General features: G+C 40.8%; 1 protein-coding gene across 6 annotated transcripts in view; it reads left to right on the forward strand.

Moving 5' to 3' along the window:
* tanc2b (tetratricopeptide repeat, ankyrin repeat and coiled-coil containing 2b) overlaps positions 1-20,822 on the forward strand; it is a 163,639-nt gene that overhangs the window by 67,985 nt on the left and 74,832 nt on the right. For all 6 annotated transcript variants that reach the window (XM_013908992.1, XM_013908993.1, XM_013908994.1 and 3 more), the window contains exons 4-5: positions 13,686-13,757; positions 19,180-19,359. In XM_013908992.1, the coding sequence (XP_013764446.1) occupies positions 13,686-13,757; positions 19,180-19,359 (252 nt within the window). The remainder of the gene's footprint in view (positions 1-13,685; positions 13,758-19,179; positions 19,360-20,822) is intronic.

Raw genomic sequence — 20,822 nt, forward strand, 5'->3', positions numbered from 1 at the left:
CGCTTGGCTCAATCTGCTAATACTCAAGGTTAAAATAAAATTGACTGGAATAGTGATGGAAAGAACACAGGACAGTGGGAAATTAAACTGAGGTAGGTGGTACAGGTGTGATGCCAGCTCTTCATTTTTCGTGGTCCATTCCCTCGTCGAGGATAAGAAATGAAAAGAAACAAAAGCATCACTCTTCAGTGAAACACCTCAAGGCAGACTAGAAGCCATGAACTGTTTTTCATTTCGCTGCTCATCCTTTTTTGCTCTCGCCGAGTCTCAAAGCAGCCAAAGCAAAACCTTTATAACATTTCCATTTCCGTTTGGTTTATTTTTGCTGCATGCTTTTCACTTCTCTGCTCTGTGATGTAACCCCAGTGGTGTGTCAGACTAAAGGTAGAAGATGCTTCATGTGGTCTCTCTCTCTCTCTCTTTTTTTCCAGACTTGTATTCATTTTCTTTTATTTATTTATTTATTTATTTAAAACGCAGACCTCCCACTCAGTGCTGCGACACAGCTTTTCTCGGCATCGGATGGCAGTGTGGGAGTCGGGGCATATCACTCTTTTTCTTTCTCGCTCTCTCTCCTTTTTTTCCCACTCGCTGTCTCTTGGTTACACGCATACACACTCTCCCTGCTTCCTCCATCATAACACCTCCATCCATCCAGGACACTGCTGAGTCGTGGTGCTGTCAGCCAGAGCCTGACGCACTCAGCCACTCAAATATGCGTCACCTCTCTGGCCTGGCGCCACCACCGTGCTGTTCGCTGTCCTCCAGATACACCTCGGTGGCCAGGGTCACAGGCTTTGGGCTTTTCTGGAAGGTGGGAGGAGGCATGTGTTATTTTAAGCCAAAAAACTTTTTTTGGTTTTTGTGTCTGTCTTTTTGTTAGAGAGGATTACAGGTCATGCTCGAGGTAAACACACACATTACCATACTGATGTATTTTGGTTAGAGCCTCATCAGTGCTTGATTTTTAAGTTTGATAGCAAAGTAACCTTCCTCTTTTTTACTAAAACGGATGCCTAACCCTGACTGAGCCTTACAAGAGTAAGCATTTATTTTTGAGATCTGCCTAAATACAAATGGAAACTTATAAAATGTCTTACATCAGCTTTATACTCATTACTCATTTCCTATTTAAAGCATCTGTAATCAAAAGCAGAACCAGATACACTGGTCGACATGTGTTCCTACTCATCTATGGCCACGAGCTGTGAGTGCTGATTGCCGATACAGATGGCAGAAATCAGAATCCTCCCTTGTAGTCAGGGTGAAGAGCTCGGTCATCCAGGATCGGCTCAGAATAAAGTCACTGCTACTACATAATAAAAGAAGCCAGTAAAGGTGATGCGGCTATCTTCACTAGGATGCCTCCTGCGTGAGGTGAGGTGTTTTGGGCATATCCAACTGAGAGTAGGCCCCAGGGCAGACTCAGGATGCTGGAGAGATTATATCGCTTGGCTGGCTTGGGAACTCCTTGGTGTTCCGCCTAGCTGGAGAAGGCGGATGGGGAGAGTGAGGCTTGAGTGTGTCTGCATAGACCTGGACATGGATAAGTGGCAGGAAATGGATGGTTGGATGGTGTTTATAAGCAATAATGGGAAAGTATGTTGTTGGTGTTGAACCTATGGAGAACTATCACCTGCAAATAGGCTCCCCCTCAGCTCCCTCAAACTTACTAGTAAGTTTCAGATTATTGTTCAGCTTGCTGCAATTTCTCAGCATGGGTTTAATCCCATCTATCACTATGTTGGGCTTCCTACATCTTTTTTCAGTGAAAGTAAAAAAAAAACTACTCTACAGCACCTGCTCATCACAAAATGGCAAACACACAGATAACAGAAGAGCCTGATATTTCCCTCAGCAGTTGTTAGAGACCAAAAACCGAACTGAAATGGAATATTGGACTTAATTTACCATGTGGCCAAAAATATCACTCCAATTGAGCGTTAATGTTCCACATTACAGCAATTGGCCACAGTATTTAAGCTGCGTGCTTAATGTTTTGTAGGTGCCCTTTTGTGCTGCCAACATAGTTCTGAAGCCTCTGGGCTGTCCTGTAGTGTCTGGCACCATCATGTTGGCAGCAGAGCCTTTGAATCCTGTAGGCTGTGGGGCAAGGCCTCCACGGATCAGCTTATTGTGGACGCTCAATCTCACATTTATATACATTTAGGTTTATTAGAGGCTGTCTACCATTTCAGACTGCATTTTTCACATTTTAAGTTACTGTGTAATGAGGACAAGCAGCATCTACACCAATCAAGCATCTGGTGATGACAGTCTATAGAGTCATTAAAACTTTGAACAGATTACATCATCATGTTCTTAAGAATTTAAATATGCTACGTTTTGATCATTTCATTACATTTGCTGATCCTAAACAACATGATGAGACTATAAGCAGGTTAGATATGACTTCTAAGAAATTAGAAGTCATATCTAACCTGCAGAATTTGTGGCATAAACCGTGTGATGCTTAAAGGCCCTTGTAGGGATGAGTATTATAGACTAACATAGTTTTAAATTTGTTGTGGTTGATCACATGGTGACGTGTTATTTCTTAAGATTTAACATTTTACCTTTCAAGAAAACTGTAGAGCAGACAGGTAAGGAAAAAGACAGAGCATGGGGAATTACACACAGAAAGTGGCCCGGGGCAGCCTGGGTTACCTGCAGCCCAGTGAGCTATACTGGTGCCCAGATATGGGGGTGGTGGTGGTCTCACTCTCTTTCTGCTACAATGAAGTAGCCAAAAAATAATTTATGAGTATTTTTCCTCTATTATGACTGTACCCATTGCTAACCTGAAATAGCACATGCTATTGTATTAAAGTTGAAAAATAAATATGTAGTAAGATGTGGTTATTTAATACAAATTAAACAAGTCAAACAGTACAAGGCTTCACATCAATCTACATAACTTAATACTAGCATGTGCCACACTATAATTTGATCTGTTGGAGCTCTTGGAAAACTGATGTCCTCAATTGCACTGATAAAGGTTACAAAAAAAAACCCTATTAGGTGATAGATCTGGCTTATAAAGTCAGTATAAAATGTGGGATAATTTGTATAAAAATTAGCCCATTTTGTGGGTACGCTGCAGGGCTACACAACATCATGATGGCATAATATATGATACAGATAAGAACCTTCCAGGGGCCTAAGGTGTACCTGGGTGTCAGGTTGGTAGCTCAATTCCTGATTGAGTAAGCAGACAAACAGATTTAACTTATTTTATCTACTAAGATATCCCAAAAAAATTTCAAAGGCTGATTTCATAAATATGTACTCGTTCGGCTTTATACAAAATGATTGGTTTTGGTTAATTTATGAAGACGACATAGCTAAAAAGTTTTGAGGCTAGAATAGCATGCTGGAGTTGTGCAGTTTAACCTAGCATTTTCTTTTCAAGATAAGATTTCATTTAAAAATTCGTTGCCATTAGCCCAGCACTTCTCCAAAATAACTCTAGCTGTGTTGTGTAATACAGGTTGTTGTAGCTGGGAACACATGTGAGGCATAAAAAGAGCAGCAGTAGTAGTATCAGCTAAAAAAAAAAAGCCCCGCATTTGAATTTGTCGTAGCCCCTGGGTAATCAACAGTTATATAACAACAGGACGCAGAGAGGTACTCCTGTAGTGCTTTGGGCATGACTGGGTTATAAGGATATTTCTTCTTTATTGCATCTGCTGCTGCTGCTGCTTGGTAAATTGGAAGATGCCTCTGATTTACAGCATGCCCTCAGCAGGTAAACCAATATGTAGGAACAACAAATGAGGGGGAAGCAACAAGCAGCAAGGATTAATCTGCATTACTTGTAGTGCTCTTAGCTTAGGAATGAAGTTCTCTTTGTTTTTCTTTGGTACTTTTAAAAAAGGAATTTGGGACCAATTTACAAATAATAACAACCGCCAGAGTTAAAATGTACAAAAGCATTAAAGTATTCCAGACTGCATAAAATGGGAGGAGAAGGAGAAATTAAAATACGACAAGAATTAAGAAGGAAGTGGTAAAGCTTTGAAAAGGTTTTATAAATTTATATGAGAGAAAAAACTGTCTGTAACTGGAATCAGAGGAGACTTTTTCCAAACTGTTGGTGTTAAAACAGTAAAAGCACAGTCCCTGCTTTGCTTTAAGGCTAGACTGTTGAACCTGTGGCAGCAGTTGATTCCCAGATCTGAAATTCGAGTGCAATATAAAGTGTTATTAGTTCTGACATGTGTAAAGTGCAGGCAAATCATGTAGTAATTTAAAAAGAACCAGTAACATCTTATTTTTCAGTGAATGGGAAGCTAATGCAATTGTGTGAAGACTGAAGTGATGTGTTCCCAGCTCTTTAATCATGCATACAATATGTTGCACTAGTAATTGGAAGAAGATGTGGGTGTGGATGGATGTTGACAATATTAGTATCTATATCGAATCTATAAATAGAAAGACTAAGGTGCTTCTTGAAACTGAGCTGTTAATCAAAGCTTATTCCCAAATTTAAGATTGCTTTCGGTAACCATTAGAAATCATTAGTACCAATAACAAGGACTTTATCTGAGTTCAGCTGCAAGAAATTACAAGTCACCTTTAATGGCAGTGAAGCAGGAAAATACATTTGTGTGTTTTTTTCCCCTAACATATAATTGACAGTCATCATTACTGGGAGATTATATGTCCAAGAGGCAACAGAGATAAAGAAAACAAAACAGGTCCAAGGACTGATCCCAGTGGGACCCCAGATGCACTGTTTCATGTTTGGGACACATGAAAACAAGGATGTCATCTTTATTTTGAAAACAATGTTTTGACAAGAGCATAGTCACTCAATTAAAAAAGAAGTAAGATCTTTATAAAAGATCGATGCAGCTACTGAGCTGGGTCTTGCCACAAGAATCGCTATTACTATTTATTAGCAGTGCTTTTGATCACACCACAAAGAGAGTGCTGATAAGGACACACTATGCCTTTTATGTGTAGATAGATTTCCCCTTTTTGTGAAATATGTTACTTGAGTAGAATTGATACGATCCCGCTGATGTCCAAATTCCCTGTAGTCCCCAAACTGCAGGCTTAAATATAGATGTAATTTTAAAAATGTGTAAAGTCTACTGCGCAGCCTACAGATTGACTTTGTGCATTCAGTACTAAGACTGTGCATTTTCTGTTTTTTAAACATTGAGTTTTTGCAGCATTATTCTCATAAGTAGGCAGTAATCATGAGAAACATTCAGAAGTGTCTACTACCCACACAGTACACCACGTTTCTTGCTCACAAGCTGGCTAGCTTGCCTTTTTCTCCCTTTAGCCTTCTTGCTTGTAAAACAGAGCGATCCTCACATTAAATCAGAGCTGATATGGGCATTGTCCTAAACACAGTTAACAGCTTGTGAAACTGCTGGTCCACCCTCTAAGGCCCCTTCTTACCTACAATGTACTGTTCCCACAAACACTATTTCCTCTGCTGGGAGTCTTCATATCTGGTGCAGTTTGTCCTCCCTTGATATAAGACTGCTTAAGAGCTGACAGGATTGTCTTTTGCCCTGTCACTGCAGGTAATAGAGCCAGTGACAAACAGTTCAGTGCACCTCGCTCTGAGCCTCATCCCTCCTCTCGTATTGCTTTAAAATCACCACAAGGTTGAGGCATTGAGCAGCACAGCCTTAATGGTGTTTACCAAAGCTTCTAGTGGATGTAATCTTGTTAATGCGTATGTGTTTAAGGAGGCACAGGTGTCAGTGCCAGCTAGGTGGCTAACGTTAAAGTGCACTAAAGTATGCATGTATGAAAATATGTTTGTTTTTGCTTTTTTAGGTGTCATTTTTCAGATTATTGCTCAATTAATCGGTGTCAGAATAAGAAAATGGCCATTATAATTCTATGAGATCATAAATAACCATGCAAAATGCATAGTTATTAGGTTCATGATGCTGTTTATCATCTAAAGGCAACAAATCTTTAAGTAGAAAAGCTGGAAGTGGATAAAATTAATCATTTTTTTCTCAAACAACCTATTAATCCTATGGTCTCAAAAGATTTGATATAATCACACCTACACAGTCCTGTTGAGCTAAGCCTCTGACTGTAATCTCTCTCTTTTTACATTTACAACATAAACATGAATACTTTACATTTATCGAGTTAGTATTTCATCTTGAGAAATGCCCACAGTTTGAAAGCAAGTGTCCAAATGTAGTGCTGTGTGTGTCTGCTGGTGTATTTTTGTTCTCTATATGATTTTGCGGTCCTGCTGCGTTTCCCTCAATCATCTGTTGTTTGTCAAAACAAATGTCAGATTCAGAAGTGGGCTTCCATACTTATCCAGCTGGAGGTAGTTGTATTTTAGATTATTATAGATATGGCATATAGCAGTGGAAAGTAAAAGGTGACACTTATGATTTCTGTACAAATTAAGCAATTAAACTGGCATCTGAGGAGGTTTTTGGCGCCCTCACTAGTTTGTTTGAGAAATGCTAGTCAGTGAAACTAGTTAATCACTTGTTATTAAAGTAGAGTGAGAAAGCACTTGTTTCTCTGTCAAGTTGTAGATACTGGATGGAAAATACAACAACGGCAATTTCATTAGGTATACCCGCTCAACTGCTTGTCAGCCCGTCTCCAGGGTTTACACTGAATGGTTTGAAAAAGAATGGAAATATCCAGTGAGCGGCAGTTCTCTGAGAGAAAATGTTGTTTATGAACAGTGTTTAAGTTTCTCTAATGTAATTTTTTTTTTTGTATTTTTCCCACCTAAGATATTATCCAGTAGTCTGATTATAAGTTTCCTTTTTATTCAGCTGTCTTAGAGTCTTTGTTGAAATCTAAACGAACATTGATTCAAGCATGCCCTGTAAAGATTTCTTTGGTCTTTCAGTATGAAATGTGTGCTTCTGTTGTGCATAGCAGTGCATGTACAGTAAGTGCGTTTGTGCGCTGTGTCTGTTGGGATTTGGATGTGGTTCCCTAATATTTACTTTGGCAGGATGTCAGAACAGTCCACTTCCTGTGGTAGACCAGGATTGGCTCACTACAGCAGTGGACAGAGAACATTTAAGAAGCCTCCTTACAGTGTGTGTGTGTGTGTGTGTGTGTGTGTGTGTGTGTGTGATCCCATGCATTTTCATGTTAGCATACACTGAGGCTGGCACTAATGAAGATACCCATCAACTTTACAAGTGAGCAGATGTCTGTGCTCACATATGGCTGCCTGCAGCACACTGTGGTGTTGTGATTCATTAAGTTGCTCCACTTTGTTGTGAATCTGATTAAATCTGCCCTAAATGAAAGTCAAACCTGAGGAGCACAGTTTTTCTGAGACTCGCACACTGTAACATATGGCCTGAAGTGATTTAATGATTAATTGATCACTTTAGCCATCAACAAGAGGACGAGTGTCTCACTCAGCTATTTTGTGTGTTTAAGGTATAAATGGCTATTTGAACCAAAACGTGTATAAAATTGGTTTCAAATTGAAAAGCACAGCAGACAAGTAGCTATGGTTTCAACATCAAGCTTCAAATGCAAACTTTTCCAAAACATGCTAATGCAGAAGAAACACAACACACCACTTATTTTAAAAGGGCAACAGGAGGATGATTTGGCTGTGTGATGGCCACAAGGCCAAATAAATTTAAAAAGCAAACGGGCTCACAAATTGGATGAAAAAGTGTCCAAAACATTATGAACACTTGGGAAGATGGTGTTGATCACCTTTGAAGAGGAAACGTGATCAGAAACGAAACTTTGGAATGATCCTGATTCGTGATCAAATGCTAAAATAAAGATACCATGACTGTGTTCGATAATAGGAGTAAGAACACTTCCACACACTCAATGCAAAGGGAGCTCAAGGAACTGGGACTGAACAGCTGTGTGTTGGGGGCTTCACTTCGCTAAGGAGCATAAAGAGTAGACTTTCCAGCTATGGAAAAAAGGTAAAGGTCTGCTGAGTCCAGATTTACCTTGTTCAAGAGTGAAAGGTGGACCAGGGAAAGGCCTTGATTATACTTTGAATGTTAGCAAGGCCACTAGGTTCTGCTTGGGATGTAAATTTCATCATGAGCTATGAGGGACTGCACAGACTCATCCACAGAGACTTTCCATTACAATGCAGCAAATGTGTATCCGCCACATGGGGGGGGGACTTCAAAGAAGTGCAGGATGTCTCCAGCTGTTCCTGTCCGTGTTAATGTCTCCGTAGTACTCACTATTTTCTGATATGGGGATGCTTCAGTTGAAAAGGTCAACGTTCTGCAACGTCGTGTGCCCAAAAATTGCCACCAAATGGCAAGATTTTTCCATCACTGGATTTTTTTTTTCATATTCAAAGATGACAATGTCAGGAGTCAGTTGTATCAAAATAGATTAGATATTAGTGTGTGACCTTATAAAGAATTAAATAAGTAGCCAGTGATTTTTTTCTTTTAGGGCCATTACACAGCCGTAGTAGTTAAACTGGGTCTAGTGCTCAGTTGGATGGTAATGATAGTACGCTTCATGCTGAATGTCTGCCAAAAAAATGAGTCCTACTTGTGCAGTTAGTGCTAAAACCATTCGCTGATTAATAAATTATATGTTTATTTGACTGGCAGAAACGTAATAGACCGCAATTTTCACAATCACTTGAGTCATTTATTCAGCAAATGCCAAATGTTCACTTTATCCAGCCTCTTGAGTGCTTGGATTTCCTGCAGGTTTCTCATTTGCAACACTCCAATTTGAATGTCTTCTAGTATCATAGTTGGTACGACCAACTCATTTTATAGAGCTAACCATTAATAATTCAGTCAACAGAACCTTTAGTTAAGGACCTTCAGCATGCATAAACCTCTGCAACTTTATGATTCCCCGTGGTGCATTTGAGTTTTGTTTAAATACGAGGCCTTTGAGCAATCATATCCCAGCGTCCTCTCTGGTGACATCATCTGTTGTAGCTTGGCAGTCGCATTTGTTGCTCTCTACAGGCACGCAGCACTGATTCACTACTTGGCATTTGCATTTTTGAAATGTGAAGTTTATTATTTCTAACACTATGAATTGGTCTCTGTTTTGGAAAATTAGGACAAGATGGTGTAATTCATGATGTGTTAAATAGATTTCAGGATGTTTTATTATCCTCGCTCGCATATAGTCTGTCTTTCTGATGAAGTACGGGAGTAACACATTTGAAACAGAGACCACAATATGAATATTCCATCTTACTATAACCACTAGTCCAGTGAAAGCTAGAGTAGTCATAGATTGTTGAGGTGCCAAGTAAACTGGTAAAATCCCCATTTTAGTTCTTTTTACATGCTGAAAAGACAACACACTGGCAGTTTGGGATGCTGGTGAAGTCACTCTGATTAGTACAACACCCTCTCTTTTTCTTTTCTTTTTGTTATTCATCCTCTCTGAAGAAAGCTACTGACAAATGATCTAAATTGACATATGAACTACATTGTGGCTGGATCTAGGATTGTGATCTGTGATGGACTGGTGACCCATCCAGGGGGTTCCTCATGCCTTAAAACAGCTGGGATAGACTACAGATTCCCTATCTATCACTGAATAGGGATTAGAAAATGAAGGGATGGATGATTTATTGTTTAGGTCTCAAGAAAGAAACCTCTCATCGGATTCCAGGATAATTCAAGCAAGTGTAAATTCTTGAACCGAACTTGCAGAACTGTTTACGATTGTGTGTTCTGTGTTTCGAATGCCGTTTTTGTGCATTCAGGGGAAAAATAAAGTGATGAAATAGGGCGAAGCATTCCGGTCTCCTTTTCTTCTAACTTATCATTTTGATATATGGTGATGGGGAAAATAATTTGGCACAGAGAGTAACTGGTGTTTAATTAGTGCACTATTTTACCTTCTCTTGAGAAACTTTGGGACTGACAACAAGCTGGCTACACAGCAACACTGGAGTCCCACAGAAGCAATAAGCAAAGGTAAGAAGAAAAGGCATGGAGGAACTGAGCAAAGCAATGAATCACTGTGTTGTCAGTGAGTGAAGTCATTGAGCTGAAGGATGCGATTCTCTGGGCTCCAAGTATTCGGGGTGTTTCTCACTTACACAGCTCAGGTACAATTTGATTCTCTCTCCTTTGCTGGCTGTTGTTATTTTGCACTGTCCCTTAAGTGAATGACAGGGATTGATTGCACTTTTGAGTTGAGTCTATTGGCTGTATTTATGTTCAACCTGATTGATTAGTCACAGAAAAATAACCAAATCTAAGAGGGAACTTAAACCTTCTGCCAAATAAACTTCTTTAAACATCAGTATTTATAGTAATCACTCTTTCACAGTACCTGTAAAAGATACCTCATTCAGGAGGAAAGGTTACACTGAACTGAAAACACCGGCAGGTCCAAGAAAGTCAGGCTCAATGATAATGATAGCTGCTGCTCCATGGAATAACTATCAGATGTCACACTGACTTCTTCCATAATGATTCTTTGTCCACATTTGAAATTGGCTTGCTCCTTTGACACCACAACACAGAACGGTTGCATTACAGTGGCAAAGAAATTGCCAACATGGAGAGTGCACCATCATACTGTATCTTTGTTTCGGAAATGGCTTTTTCCCCCCGTTCAGTGACAGCAGTGATTTGATTTTACAGTTGAGTAGTATATGCTGCAGAGCACATATTGGCTCGGTTTCATTCTCACTACCAGCTGGCAGATGTTCTGTGAGAACCTCGAATGATGTCCTCTGTCTGCCTTTGCAGGTTTTAATGAAAATATCTCTATTTCCATCAGCCATGGGTCCTCCCCTTTCATGTTCCCTGCCTAATAAGCCATTGGTCTGTGTGAATGGACATCGTACTGAAATCACGGGTAACGAGAGCACTTCTTTGAAGAAAGGTTTCTTTTGAATAGAGGTGACACAAAGATATGTTTCTCAGTCCTAAAACTGTAGTAGAGAGAAGGAGGCTCCAAAAACCTCAGTAACGGAGTGATTTAAAGGCTTAACATAGATTTGTTATTTAGTGGGTGACAGTTATTTCTGTCAGACCATTTTAGCCCAAAGAGGATTGTTGTTCCTTCAGCAATAATATATATTTTGAAGTATAGCCCTGTTCTGGGAACTCCCCACCCTTTCGTGTGCATATGTGGAAAACCTAAAAGCAGGGAAAGCACCAGCAAGACCGCTGCACATACCCGAGTAGGCATCAGCAGGAATTTTATCAAGAGTCAAGCAGCTTTAGTGGTATGCCCTGTATAAAAGTTGCCAATAAGATAAGCAGAAGAGAATCAGTTCATCTGTTGGATTTAACACAGAATTATTGTTCAATTTCAACCTGGATAGAAGTTACCATTTATATTAGAGTATAGATGGAGACTCTCTTTCAGAAGAGTTTGGTATTTAAGTAGAATCTCTGCAGTTCCCGGGAGGTCCCTCCAATGGGATCTTTTACATTTTCTTGTAATCGTGTTTCGTCTTTTCCATTTACTCTCGAAGTTGCTTTGCTGTGGGCTAACAGGTTCAGGGAAAATACTAGTGACAATGTTTACACAAAGTCTAACTTGGTAATTTGCAATTTCTCGCCCATTTTTTCCTTAAAATAAATGCTGCTTCTGCTGTTTTTGCTTCTGCTCCAGACTACCTGCCAATGTGAATACTGAGTTTTCATAATATGTCAATGCAAAAATCTACTTGCAGGATATCAGTTGTAGTGCATACCATTAAAATGCATAAGGAGAAACATACAAAGATAAAGATAGAATTAGCTCAAAGGCTTAAATTATTGTTATATTCCAGCATCAAGCAAAAGTATAAAAAACAACCCAACATTCATACATTTACTGAAACTGAAAAAAGGCCATTTGTATTGTTATAGCTGTTAGAGCTGTTTTTGTATTCTCTCCCTCTTTCCTTGGTGGCTTCTTTGCTTCACCCTCACCTGTCTAAATGTCATCTGTAACAAGGCAGACAAAGGTTGCATGTTTTGAAAGAGCCTACAAGCACTGATCTATGAGTCTTTGGCACAATAGACACTATATTGAGAGTAAGAGTCACATCTGTTGCCTGGATTCTGGGAGAAACTCATTGCTGCTTCTCTTATTATAGGTTGAGTCTTCAGGGCAGCCCATAACAAAGTACCCCCCTTACTTGAAATGCAATGAAAAGGTTTCTGTGGTCATGTGATAGGGGTTTGATGTTTGTTATTTACAACTGCTGTCCAGGTATCCAAAGATAAGTAAAAAAATCACCCAAAATACTTAAGTATGCACAGTCTCTTACACTATATCACGCAGCTGTCTCCACACAACCTCATACACTTTACTTGTGCTTGCATGTGCATGTTTTCACACATATCACTGTGCAAGCAGTTCTCGTAGCTACTGCCCGTCGTCTTCAAGGCCTGTATTGATTTTTCACACCATTGATTTTACTGGGCGAAATGGCTCATCAGGTACACAAGGTGAGAAACTATTTTTGGTGGCTTTGTTGCTGTCGAACATGCGTGTAATGGAGGTGTTAGAAATATACATTGCGCTGCTGTCTGTAAATGCCAAATATGCAAAAACCGTTACGTAGAAATTGTGTGTTTTCAGTGTGCTGGTAAAGCTTTTTTTAATTGACAAATCCAGACAACAACACAGAAGAATCCTCTGCAGAGAGCCCCCTTCCACAATCGGCCCAGTTCTCACACACATACCCCACGGCTTATTCTATCTATCCATCGACAAGCTTGATCTTTCCACCAGCAAGCCAATCTGGCCTGCTGCGTGGCTGAATGTGTGAATCTGCGATGGGAGAGATAATACTCGACTGTTTGTTTGGGTTTTCTGGACCAATAGATGAGAGCACTGATTGAAAGGCAATGTGGGGATGAGGCAAAACATCTAATCCTTTTTTGTGATTTAAAAAAAAAAAAAAAAAAAGAGGCCTACTTCCCTTTCTGCCTAATGCAACAATCTTTGATCCTTCTACTCGGATAATCCACAGACTAGTTTTCATACAAGTAGCTCAGTTTAGATTTATTAATAGCTCACTTAATTCTATTGGGATCCGTTTCTTCTGAGCATAAATCATTTGTTCCACACCTCCTCTGCTGGCCTGTCGTGCTTTACAGTAGATCCATCTGCACTTGAGCAGGATTATGAAACAATCCCCTGGTGACACTGACTGTGCTGCCCATTGATGCTGCCCCCACCCTCCAACCTGCTCTTTTCAGCTCCATCCACTGTGGCTAATTCTGCCTGCCTGATCCCCTGGGTGTAATTGATCTTCATATCATTAGCTGTATGTGGATCTATCTTGGGAGACGCCCACTGTTTGACTGCAAGTCAAAGTCATCCCTCATTTAAGCATATGTATGTCGCAGCGAGCTCTTTGATTGTGGCTCCATCGCAGGTCTTCATGCAGGAATGGTTGTAATGTAAACTATTATGTTATCAGCTTTGGGCCTGCCTAGAGATAGAGGCTCACTGACTGTTTAGTCTAAACATGTGGAGGCGGAAAAAATGGAGCTCAGCAGCGCGTTCTTCCCTCGCGACAATAAGGGGACGCTTGGGCCCCAGGAGGAAGGGTGTCGAGGGTCTGTGTGTGAGCAGCCTCCTGGGCGTCCTCAGATCTCACATCTGGCTGATCGGGGAGGAAGAAGTGGCTCTGCTGCTTACTCGCACCTCCTCGCCACGCTGCCACCACCACCACCACCACCGAGCTCACTCCCTGTCTTTCTCTGTGTGCTCCTCTTCTGCAGATGGTGGGAGCGAGGACTTGGCAGACCCCCGCTCGCCCAGTCTAGACCCTCACCTGAGCCACATCGGCCAAGGTAAGCAACCGAATCTCCAAAGAGAAGTTTTCTTTAAACTCGAGATAGAGAAAAGTTTGCAGTCTTGACAGGAAACGTAATGCCTTCCACAGCACCTGCTCTTCTCACCTCTTGCTTTTATGTGCTCGCGGTGTGTATAATATGTGCAAATGAGAAGCTGAGTTGCTGAAAACAAACGTGAGCTCTTTTCTCGTCCCCCATATTTCCTCCCTATTGGCTCTTTCCAGACGCTATTTCTGCCCCCTTAATGTTTTCATGAAGCCTTGTTTGCTGGACCGCATTTATTCCGTTTTCTAACAGCAAGTTTATGACTACTGGAAATGAAGTTATATTTACAGGGAGGGCAAGTGTATGAATTTTATATTCTTGTAATTTTGCCTGTAAATCTGAGTAACTTCAAGGGGAAATAGGCTTGTATATATGACATTAGATGGTACCAACAGCGAGAATGTCTGTGCTTGGCAGGAACTGTTTGGGGCAGTTTGTTTTTTTCCACCTCATACATATTTTGAACTGAACACCTTGATGAGTAGGTGGTTCTGTTTATTTCGAGGCATGGAGTGGTCCTTGTACACGACTCTTATTGCAGTCTAAAATGAAACACGGTAATTTCCCCTTCACTGCTTTTGTTCTGTGGATTTCACCGCTGAAGTGCGGCTGGTGCTCCCTCTCTGCCCTTCTCATTTTTGACCTGAATGAGACCATTTAATATCTTTCTCAGGATTATCATAATTTTCAATGAGGCTTTCCAGAATTAAATGGACTAATTGATGAGATTTGGGCCTTTTCCACCACAAGAATGTTGGCTAAAACTACGAGTATTTGGATGAAAAGTGCATTTCAACTTCTTGGACCGGAGTCCGTATTACAGGGACATTATTTTACGCCCCACAGAGCAACTCCTTCATAGTGGGAGGGTCATACTTACTGCATTGCAAATAAGCTCCTGCATACTATACACCATGAAAAATACATTTATTTGAAACACTGTTGAATTTAGTAAAACTTTATTTTCATTAGTGTAGGTCTTGTGCTATTCAAATGTATACCTGCAGGATCACCTAGACATGTAACCTCTGGGGAACATTTTGAGACTAAAGGTTAACTGGAACATTTTTCAATAATTATCTATACATTAGGTGTAATTTTTAGGAAGGATACATTAAAGTGGTGCAGTGAGTACTGTCAGCACAGAAAGAAGACTCTGGGGTTTGCAAGGCCTGCTGGTCTTTATGTACTCTGGTTTCCTTCCAGAGTCCAGAGGCATGATGCATGTTAAGTCAATTGATGATTCTAAATAGACTGCAGGTTCAAATGTGATTAATGGTTAATGGTGTCTCTGTTAGCCCTACAGTGGATTGGTTACCAACCTCTCACCTGGCATTGGCTAGGATAGCAGCTGAGAAAATAGATGGACGTTAATAATTGTCTATTTCTGTCTTTATTTAATTAATTAATTAATTTTTTAAATAATATGACCTGCTGTAAAGAGTGCACTAACTTCTCATATAAGATAGCCCTTCTGTTTCATTAACCTCTGATAAGTTATACTATATTTCTAATAAATACATTGTTGCAGGTTAGAAAGTGTGCAGGAATCAGGTTTTGTCTCATCTTCTATGGGGTATGGAACTCCAGGCCTCGAGAGTCGGTGTCCTGCAGGTTTTAGATCTCACCCTGGGTCAACACGCCTGAATCAAATGATTAGTTCATTACCAGGTCTCTGGAGAACTTCAAGACATGTTGAGGAGGTAATTTAGCCATTTAAATCAGCTGTGTTGGGTCAAGGACACATCTAAAACCTACAGGACACCGGCTCTCAAGGCCTGGAAGTCCCTACCCCTGTTCTATGCGCTTGGCTTATGAACTAGATTGGTGAGTGTTTTCAGTAGTACTGACTGAAAGCTTCAGACGTTTGGGTGTGGAGTGTGCAGTACTATGTATGTACTGCACTTTAGTTTCTTTTTCTTTTCTTTTTTTTAATCACCAGTGACGTCACAGAAGAAATCATATGTCAGATGAACTGATGAGTTCTCCTCCCAGGGCATCGCATTGTCTTTTTGTCAGATACCATTACACACGTCTATTAGCGCTGGTGCGTTGACGCCTTGTCTATTTTCAGAGACCTACACTGTCTGTTTCCAAAGGAGTGAGAGGAACCAGCAGTTTAATAATAATAATAATAATGGATTGCATTTATATAGCGCTTTTCTAGGCACCCAAAGCGCTTTACAATTCCACTATTCATTCACTCTCACATTCACACACTGGTGAAGGCAAGCTACAGTTGTAGCCACAGCTACCCTGGGGCAGACTGACAGAAGCGAGGCTGCCATATCGCCATCGGCCCTTCTGGCCAACACCAGTAGGCGGTAGGGTAAAGTGTGTTGCCCAAGGACACAACGACCAGGACAGAGAGAGCAGGGGGATTGAACCGGCAAACTTCCGGTTACAGATGAGCTTCCCATTCCCCTGAGCCACGGTCGCCCGGTGGCATGATATCTGCATGTCCCTGTTTCATAACTTTGTGCTTCACCAAAGAACACCTCGTGAGTAACTTAGACTTGCCAGTGGCTTTGACACAACTGCATTATATGATTCTACAGGAATAAGGACAGGCTGACAGTATAGTTGCTGCAAAAATAACTTGTCACTTTTTCACATGCCAGCGGCCCAATTGGCATAATTTTCACAGCTCTTTACAGTGTGATGGACACTCACACAACCTACAGTATGAAAGGAACCTTTTAGTTCTTTGAAAAAGTCTAAAATGACTAAAATGAAGGTGTCTTGGATGTAAATGCAGCTAGTTTATACCTAAAAAGTCGAATAAGTAAATAAAGCACATTCTTTTGTATTTGTCCTGATTATTTTAACAGAAACGGCCACAAAATTGTTAATTTATTTAGCAGGTAATTGATTGAGAGTAGCTTACCGGTAATTGTTTATTTTTGTTCAATATTTCAAAGCATTAAAACCAAGCCTGATCCTGACTGCTGGCAACTGCTATCAGAATACCAAGTTAGCTATTTTATATTCACACCAGTGTCTGCATACATGTGGAGAATTTCCATGCCGGGGAAAGCAACCGCTGCTCTGGCTGTTGTTTTTCACTCTCACAGTGACATTCCCCAGTGAATGGATGGACTGACTCCAGAGCCACAGAGGGATTGATGTGTGTGTCGGATTGTGTTTGGCATTTCTTCTATGAGTGCAATTGTTTCAATACTGATGTATTTATATTACAGCAGCCAATTTGCCCCCTTCCTAGCCATCATACAGGCTTCCTCAGGGACCGGTATCTGATAATGGCTTTTTGTCTCACCGTTGCTGCTGCTATCTGGCGCGAGCATGTTCCTTGACCAGTTGGTTTTACAGCTCAGTCTGCTGGGAAATGGGCAGTCTGAGCTAGAACTGATTCACAAAATGGATGTTTACAGACAGCTGGCTGATGAGTGCGTGTGAAATTAAAAAAATAAAAATAAAACCAAAGTTGTCATAATTTGTGGGTTTTAGAGCAAAAGAGGAAAAGGGGGGGTATGAGTGATGGTAAGTGGTTGTTTATACTGGCTCTGTAATTACCACTCATTGTGAGAGGCTTTTTTCGTAAATAAAATGCTCTCTTGTGGTCATGACTGTGCTTTTTTTCTTGTTTAAACATTTCAAATGGTTAGAAAATCCTTGATTATATAAAAATTGTTGGGTATTGTGTTACTGCGGGGCTGACCGAGGTCAGGCGGGCTGCCTTTTGAGGCAGTGATGTAAACTGCACGTGTTGCCTGCAGGGCTGCTCTCTGCTGGGTCACGCCAGTGATGTTGCGCTCAATATCAGTAGTGCACTGATTGCAGGATCGAGCGACCAGGCTGAGGTCCTATCCTCTGTCAGAGGGTGATACGGTTTCTACAGCAGGTGAACAAACAGGAAAAGAAACAGAACAAAGAAGTCCAACTAAGCACTTTAATAGTGGATATATTCTGATCCTTGCAATCCATTATATTCAGTTATACCTGTCAGCCTACACTCTAAGAAATAGGGGCAATTCAGTCCTAACAGGTAGAGTTGACATGAATGTACCCCCAAGGTTAATTGTTGGGCATCAGCGTAACTATATCTACCTTTTCCACAAAGATTCTTGTGTCCCTAATGAAATGGCACATATTTGCAGCATTTGTTTAAATGTTTTAAGGTGCAGTAATGTGCCACATGCGCAAGGAATCTGGGTAAAATGTTAGCTGAATAGTGCTTCCTGCATTCAGATTGGTTTTATTTGAGGTGCTTTTGGAAGGGATACATTTAAACTCCAACTGAAAGGCACTCTCTTGAACTATAATCACATGTTTTTCCTTCTAATGGTGTGGTCATCTTTATCCTAAAGAAAATCCAACGTGTTCTGGCATATAAGACTTTGTAAAGGAGTATAAATATATTTCATGAACCGCTGGACCTTTCCTAGTGGTGGTCCTTTAATAGCAGACTTCCACTTGTGGAGTACCAATAATGGCAAATATCCACCTTGGATGAGAGTGGAATATAAAGAGCCCAAAAGGGTTTTAACACAAAGCTAACAATTTTTATCATATTTAAATCAAATGTGCATAAACTGCACACAATAGCACAAATCACAGATAATATGAATGAATATCAAAATACAAACTGAGTTTATAAAACTGCAGTCAAATCTGAATCAGCCATTTACACCAAGATATTTAGTGTCAGGTGATTTATAAATCCAGAAATTCATAAATTCCTTTGGTTAAAACTCCGTTGTTTTGGCTCCTCATTACATGGAAAGAGGGATGCGGTCAGTTACTGGAAGACAAGTAGAATAGATCCAGATTTTTCACAAACTCTGTTTAACATCCTGATTAAGGTTTGTAAGCTGAAACATGTTTTTTGGATTTTTTTGGCTAAACCTGAGCATGCGATGAGAATAAGGGCATTTAAAATTATATTTAATAAGAGGATGCCTTTGAATTCTTTGTTTTAATAATAATAATAATAATAATAATAATGGATTGCATTTATATAGCGCTTTTCAAGACCCTCAAAGCGCTTTACAATTCCACTATTCATTCACTCTTGCATTCACACACTGGTGAAGGTAAGCTACAGTTGTAGCCACAGCTGCCCTGGGGCAGACTGACAGAAGCGAGGCTGCCATATCGGAAATGGCTTGAGACCTAGACTATTAGCAAAATGTAGCTGTTGTGTATGAAAGGTGTCCAATTAATAATGCATGTACAAATCCAGAGTGGAGCCATTTGGTAAGATCACGCAGTAACCATAGGATAATTTCCTCTCTCATCTTCTCTTCCTTTGCTATTGAGTCTGCAGTTATACCATTAATATTATAACACAGTGCTTTATTTAAAGTCCAGAAAAATATCTCATACTATGCTGTTTCTCCCTCCCATCCTGCAGGTGGCAGCATAGACAGCGACTGTGCCTTTGAAGGAGACTACAACGTGCCCCCTCTTTCAATGACTGAGGGCATGCAGCATATTCGCATAATGGAGGGCGTGTCACGCTCTCTGCCCTCCTCCCCGCTGCTCACCCATCAGACCATCAGTGTCAGGCTGCAGCCAATGAAGAAGCTCACAGGTAAGGATGCTGCAGGTGATAGAGGAGTCACTCAGAGTGCAGGATTTGAAGTTGTTGTCATTTTCTTTTTAAACCAGAGTTCAGGAAGAAAGCCACAGCCAATAGAGACGTGGGCTAAATCTGGTTTAAATTTGCCTGTGGCTGTCCTCCCCCATAGACTCGGTGTACTAACACAGCCTCCCTTAGCCCTTCACTGTACCACTGTAGGCAGCTTAATCACAAAATCATGCATACTGAGTTAAAACTGATTTTACAAGACTAAGCAATGTTTCACCCCGATGCTTGCTGATAAGCAGTAATCATTTACTGTATTACTTGCCCCCCTAATTCTAAGTAGAAAGCAAGTGGAGCTGAGCTCGGGTTTCTGGCAAACACTGTAATTTCCAATTGTTGTAATCGCCAAAGTCCTACCTAATTGACAGTGTCAAGAACAGATGATGGACTGCGAGCTGCGGTTGGCTCAGGCGTCCTTTATTGCTTTTTACCTCCTACCACTAATCGTTTCCTTCCACAGTCATCACTGACATTCAGAAAATGTGGAAAATTGCCTCCCCTCTGTTTCCTCATCAACTGCTTTATGAGTCTGTGTTGTGTTCCCTCTACTATTGCAATGGGGAGAAGCAGTTGTTTTGGTACACAAGACGGTCTGGGCATCAAAGGTTACTGCTCTACTTGTGCTTTCAAAATGAGAATTGAAATATTGACAGCACAGCTTCACCCAGTATCCGTGCAGCCTCCACACAGAAGCAGAGTGGGTGTGGATGAGTTTAATAAAGCTCGACTCAGTAGTCACCACTAGGGTGCACCAATCTCCCAGCTACTTCAGATCATTAACCGTTTCTGGTATGCCGGGGGGAGCTGTGATTTTTACATCATACAGAATGATTTATGATCTCTCCAGGGTCATCCAAACTGTGGGTTTTAAAGGGGAAACGCACATCACATAACCACATCATTTTCTCCCATTTTAACTGGGTGTGCCACACTGCTGTAGAGGACTGTGTGTGGACGGATGGAGCAGAGGTTTCTTTTTCTTTCTTTCTTTTTTCCTCGAGAATTAAATTTCAGAACAATCCGGCCAAATCACACTCTTCTCCCCACCTCCTCCCTCACTGTTCTGCTGTTTGAGGAGCATTTTGTGTGCTTTTCTTGGATTTGATGTTTTGTGGCTGATTCAGCCTGCTTCTAAAAGGCTTCTTTCATCTGCGTGAGTCGCAGCTAGTTTTTAGGACATCATACGAATCTGTAAATATGAATGTGTGTGTGTGAGAGAGAGAGAGTGTTTGTGTGTGTGTTGTTTTCATGATAGCCAAGAATAGCTTGATTAATGATGCACGGCACTGTCTCATTTGTACTATTCTTATTTTGTGGCTGACGTAGGGAGAGGTCTCTTTGCAGTGTTCTCACACATGTCATCATTTGGCTTGATGTATTACACCAGTCAGGTGCTGCTTGTTGTGTGT

Source organism: Pundamilia nyererei, unplaced genomic scaffold (assembly GCF_000239375.1).
Source record: "Pundamilia nyererei isolate P.nyererei 1_Seehausen unplaced genomic scaffold, PunNye1.0 scaffold00017, whole genome shotgun sequence".
Lineage (NCBI taxonomy): Eukaryota > Metazoa > Chordata > Actinopteri > Cichliformes > Cichlidae > Pundamilia > Pundamilia nyererei.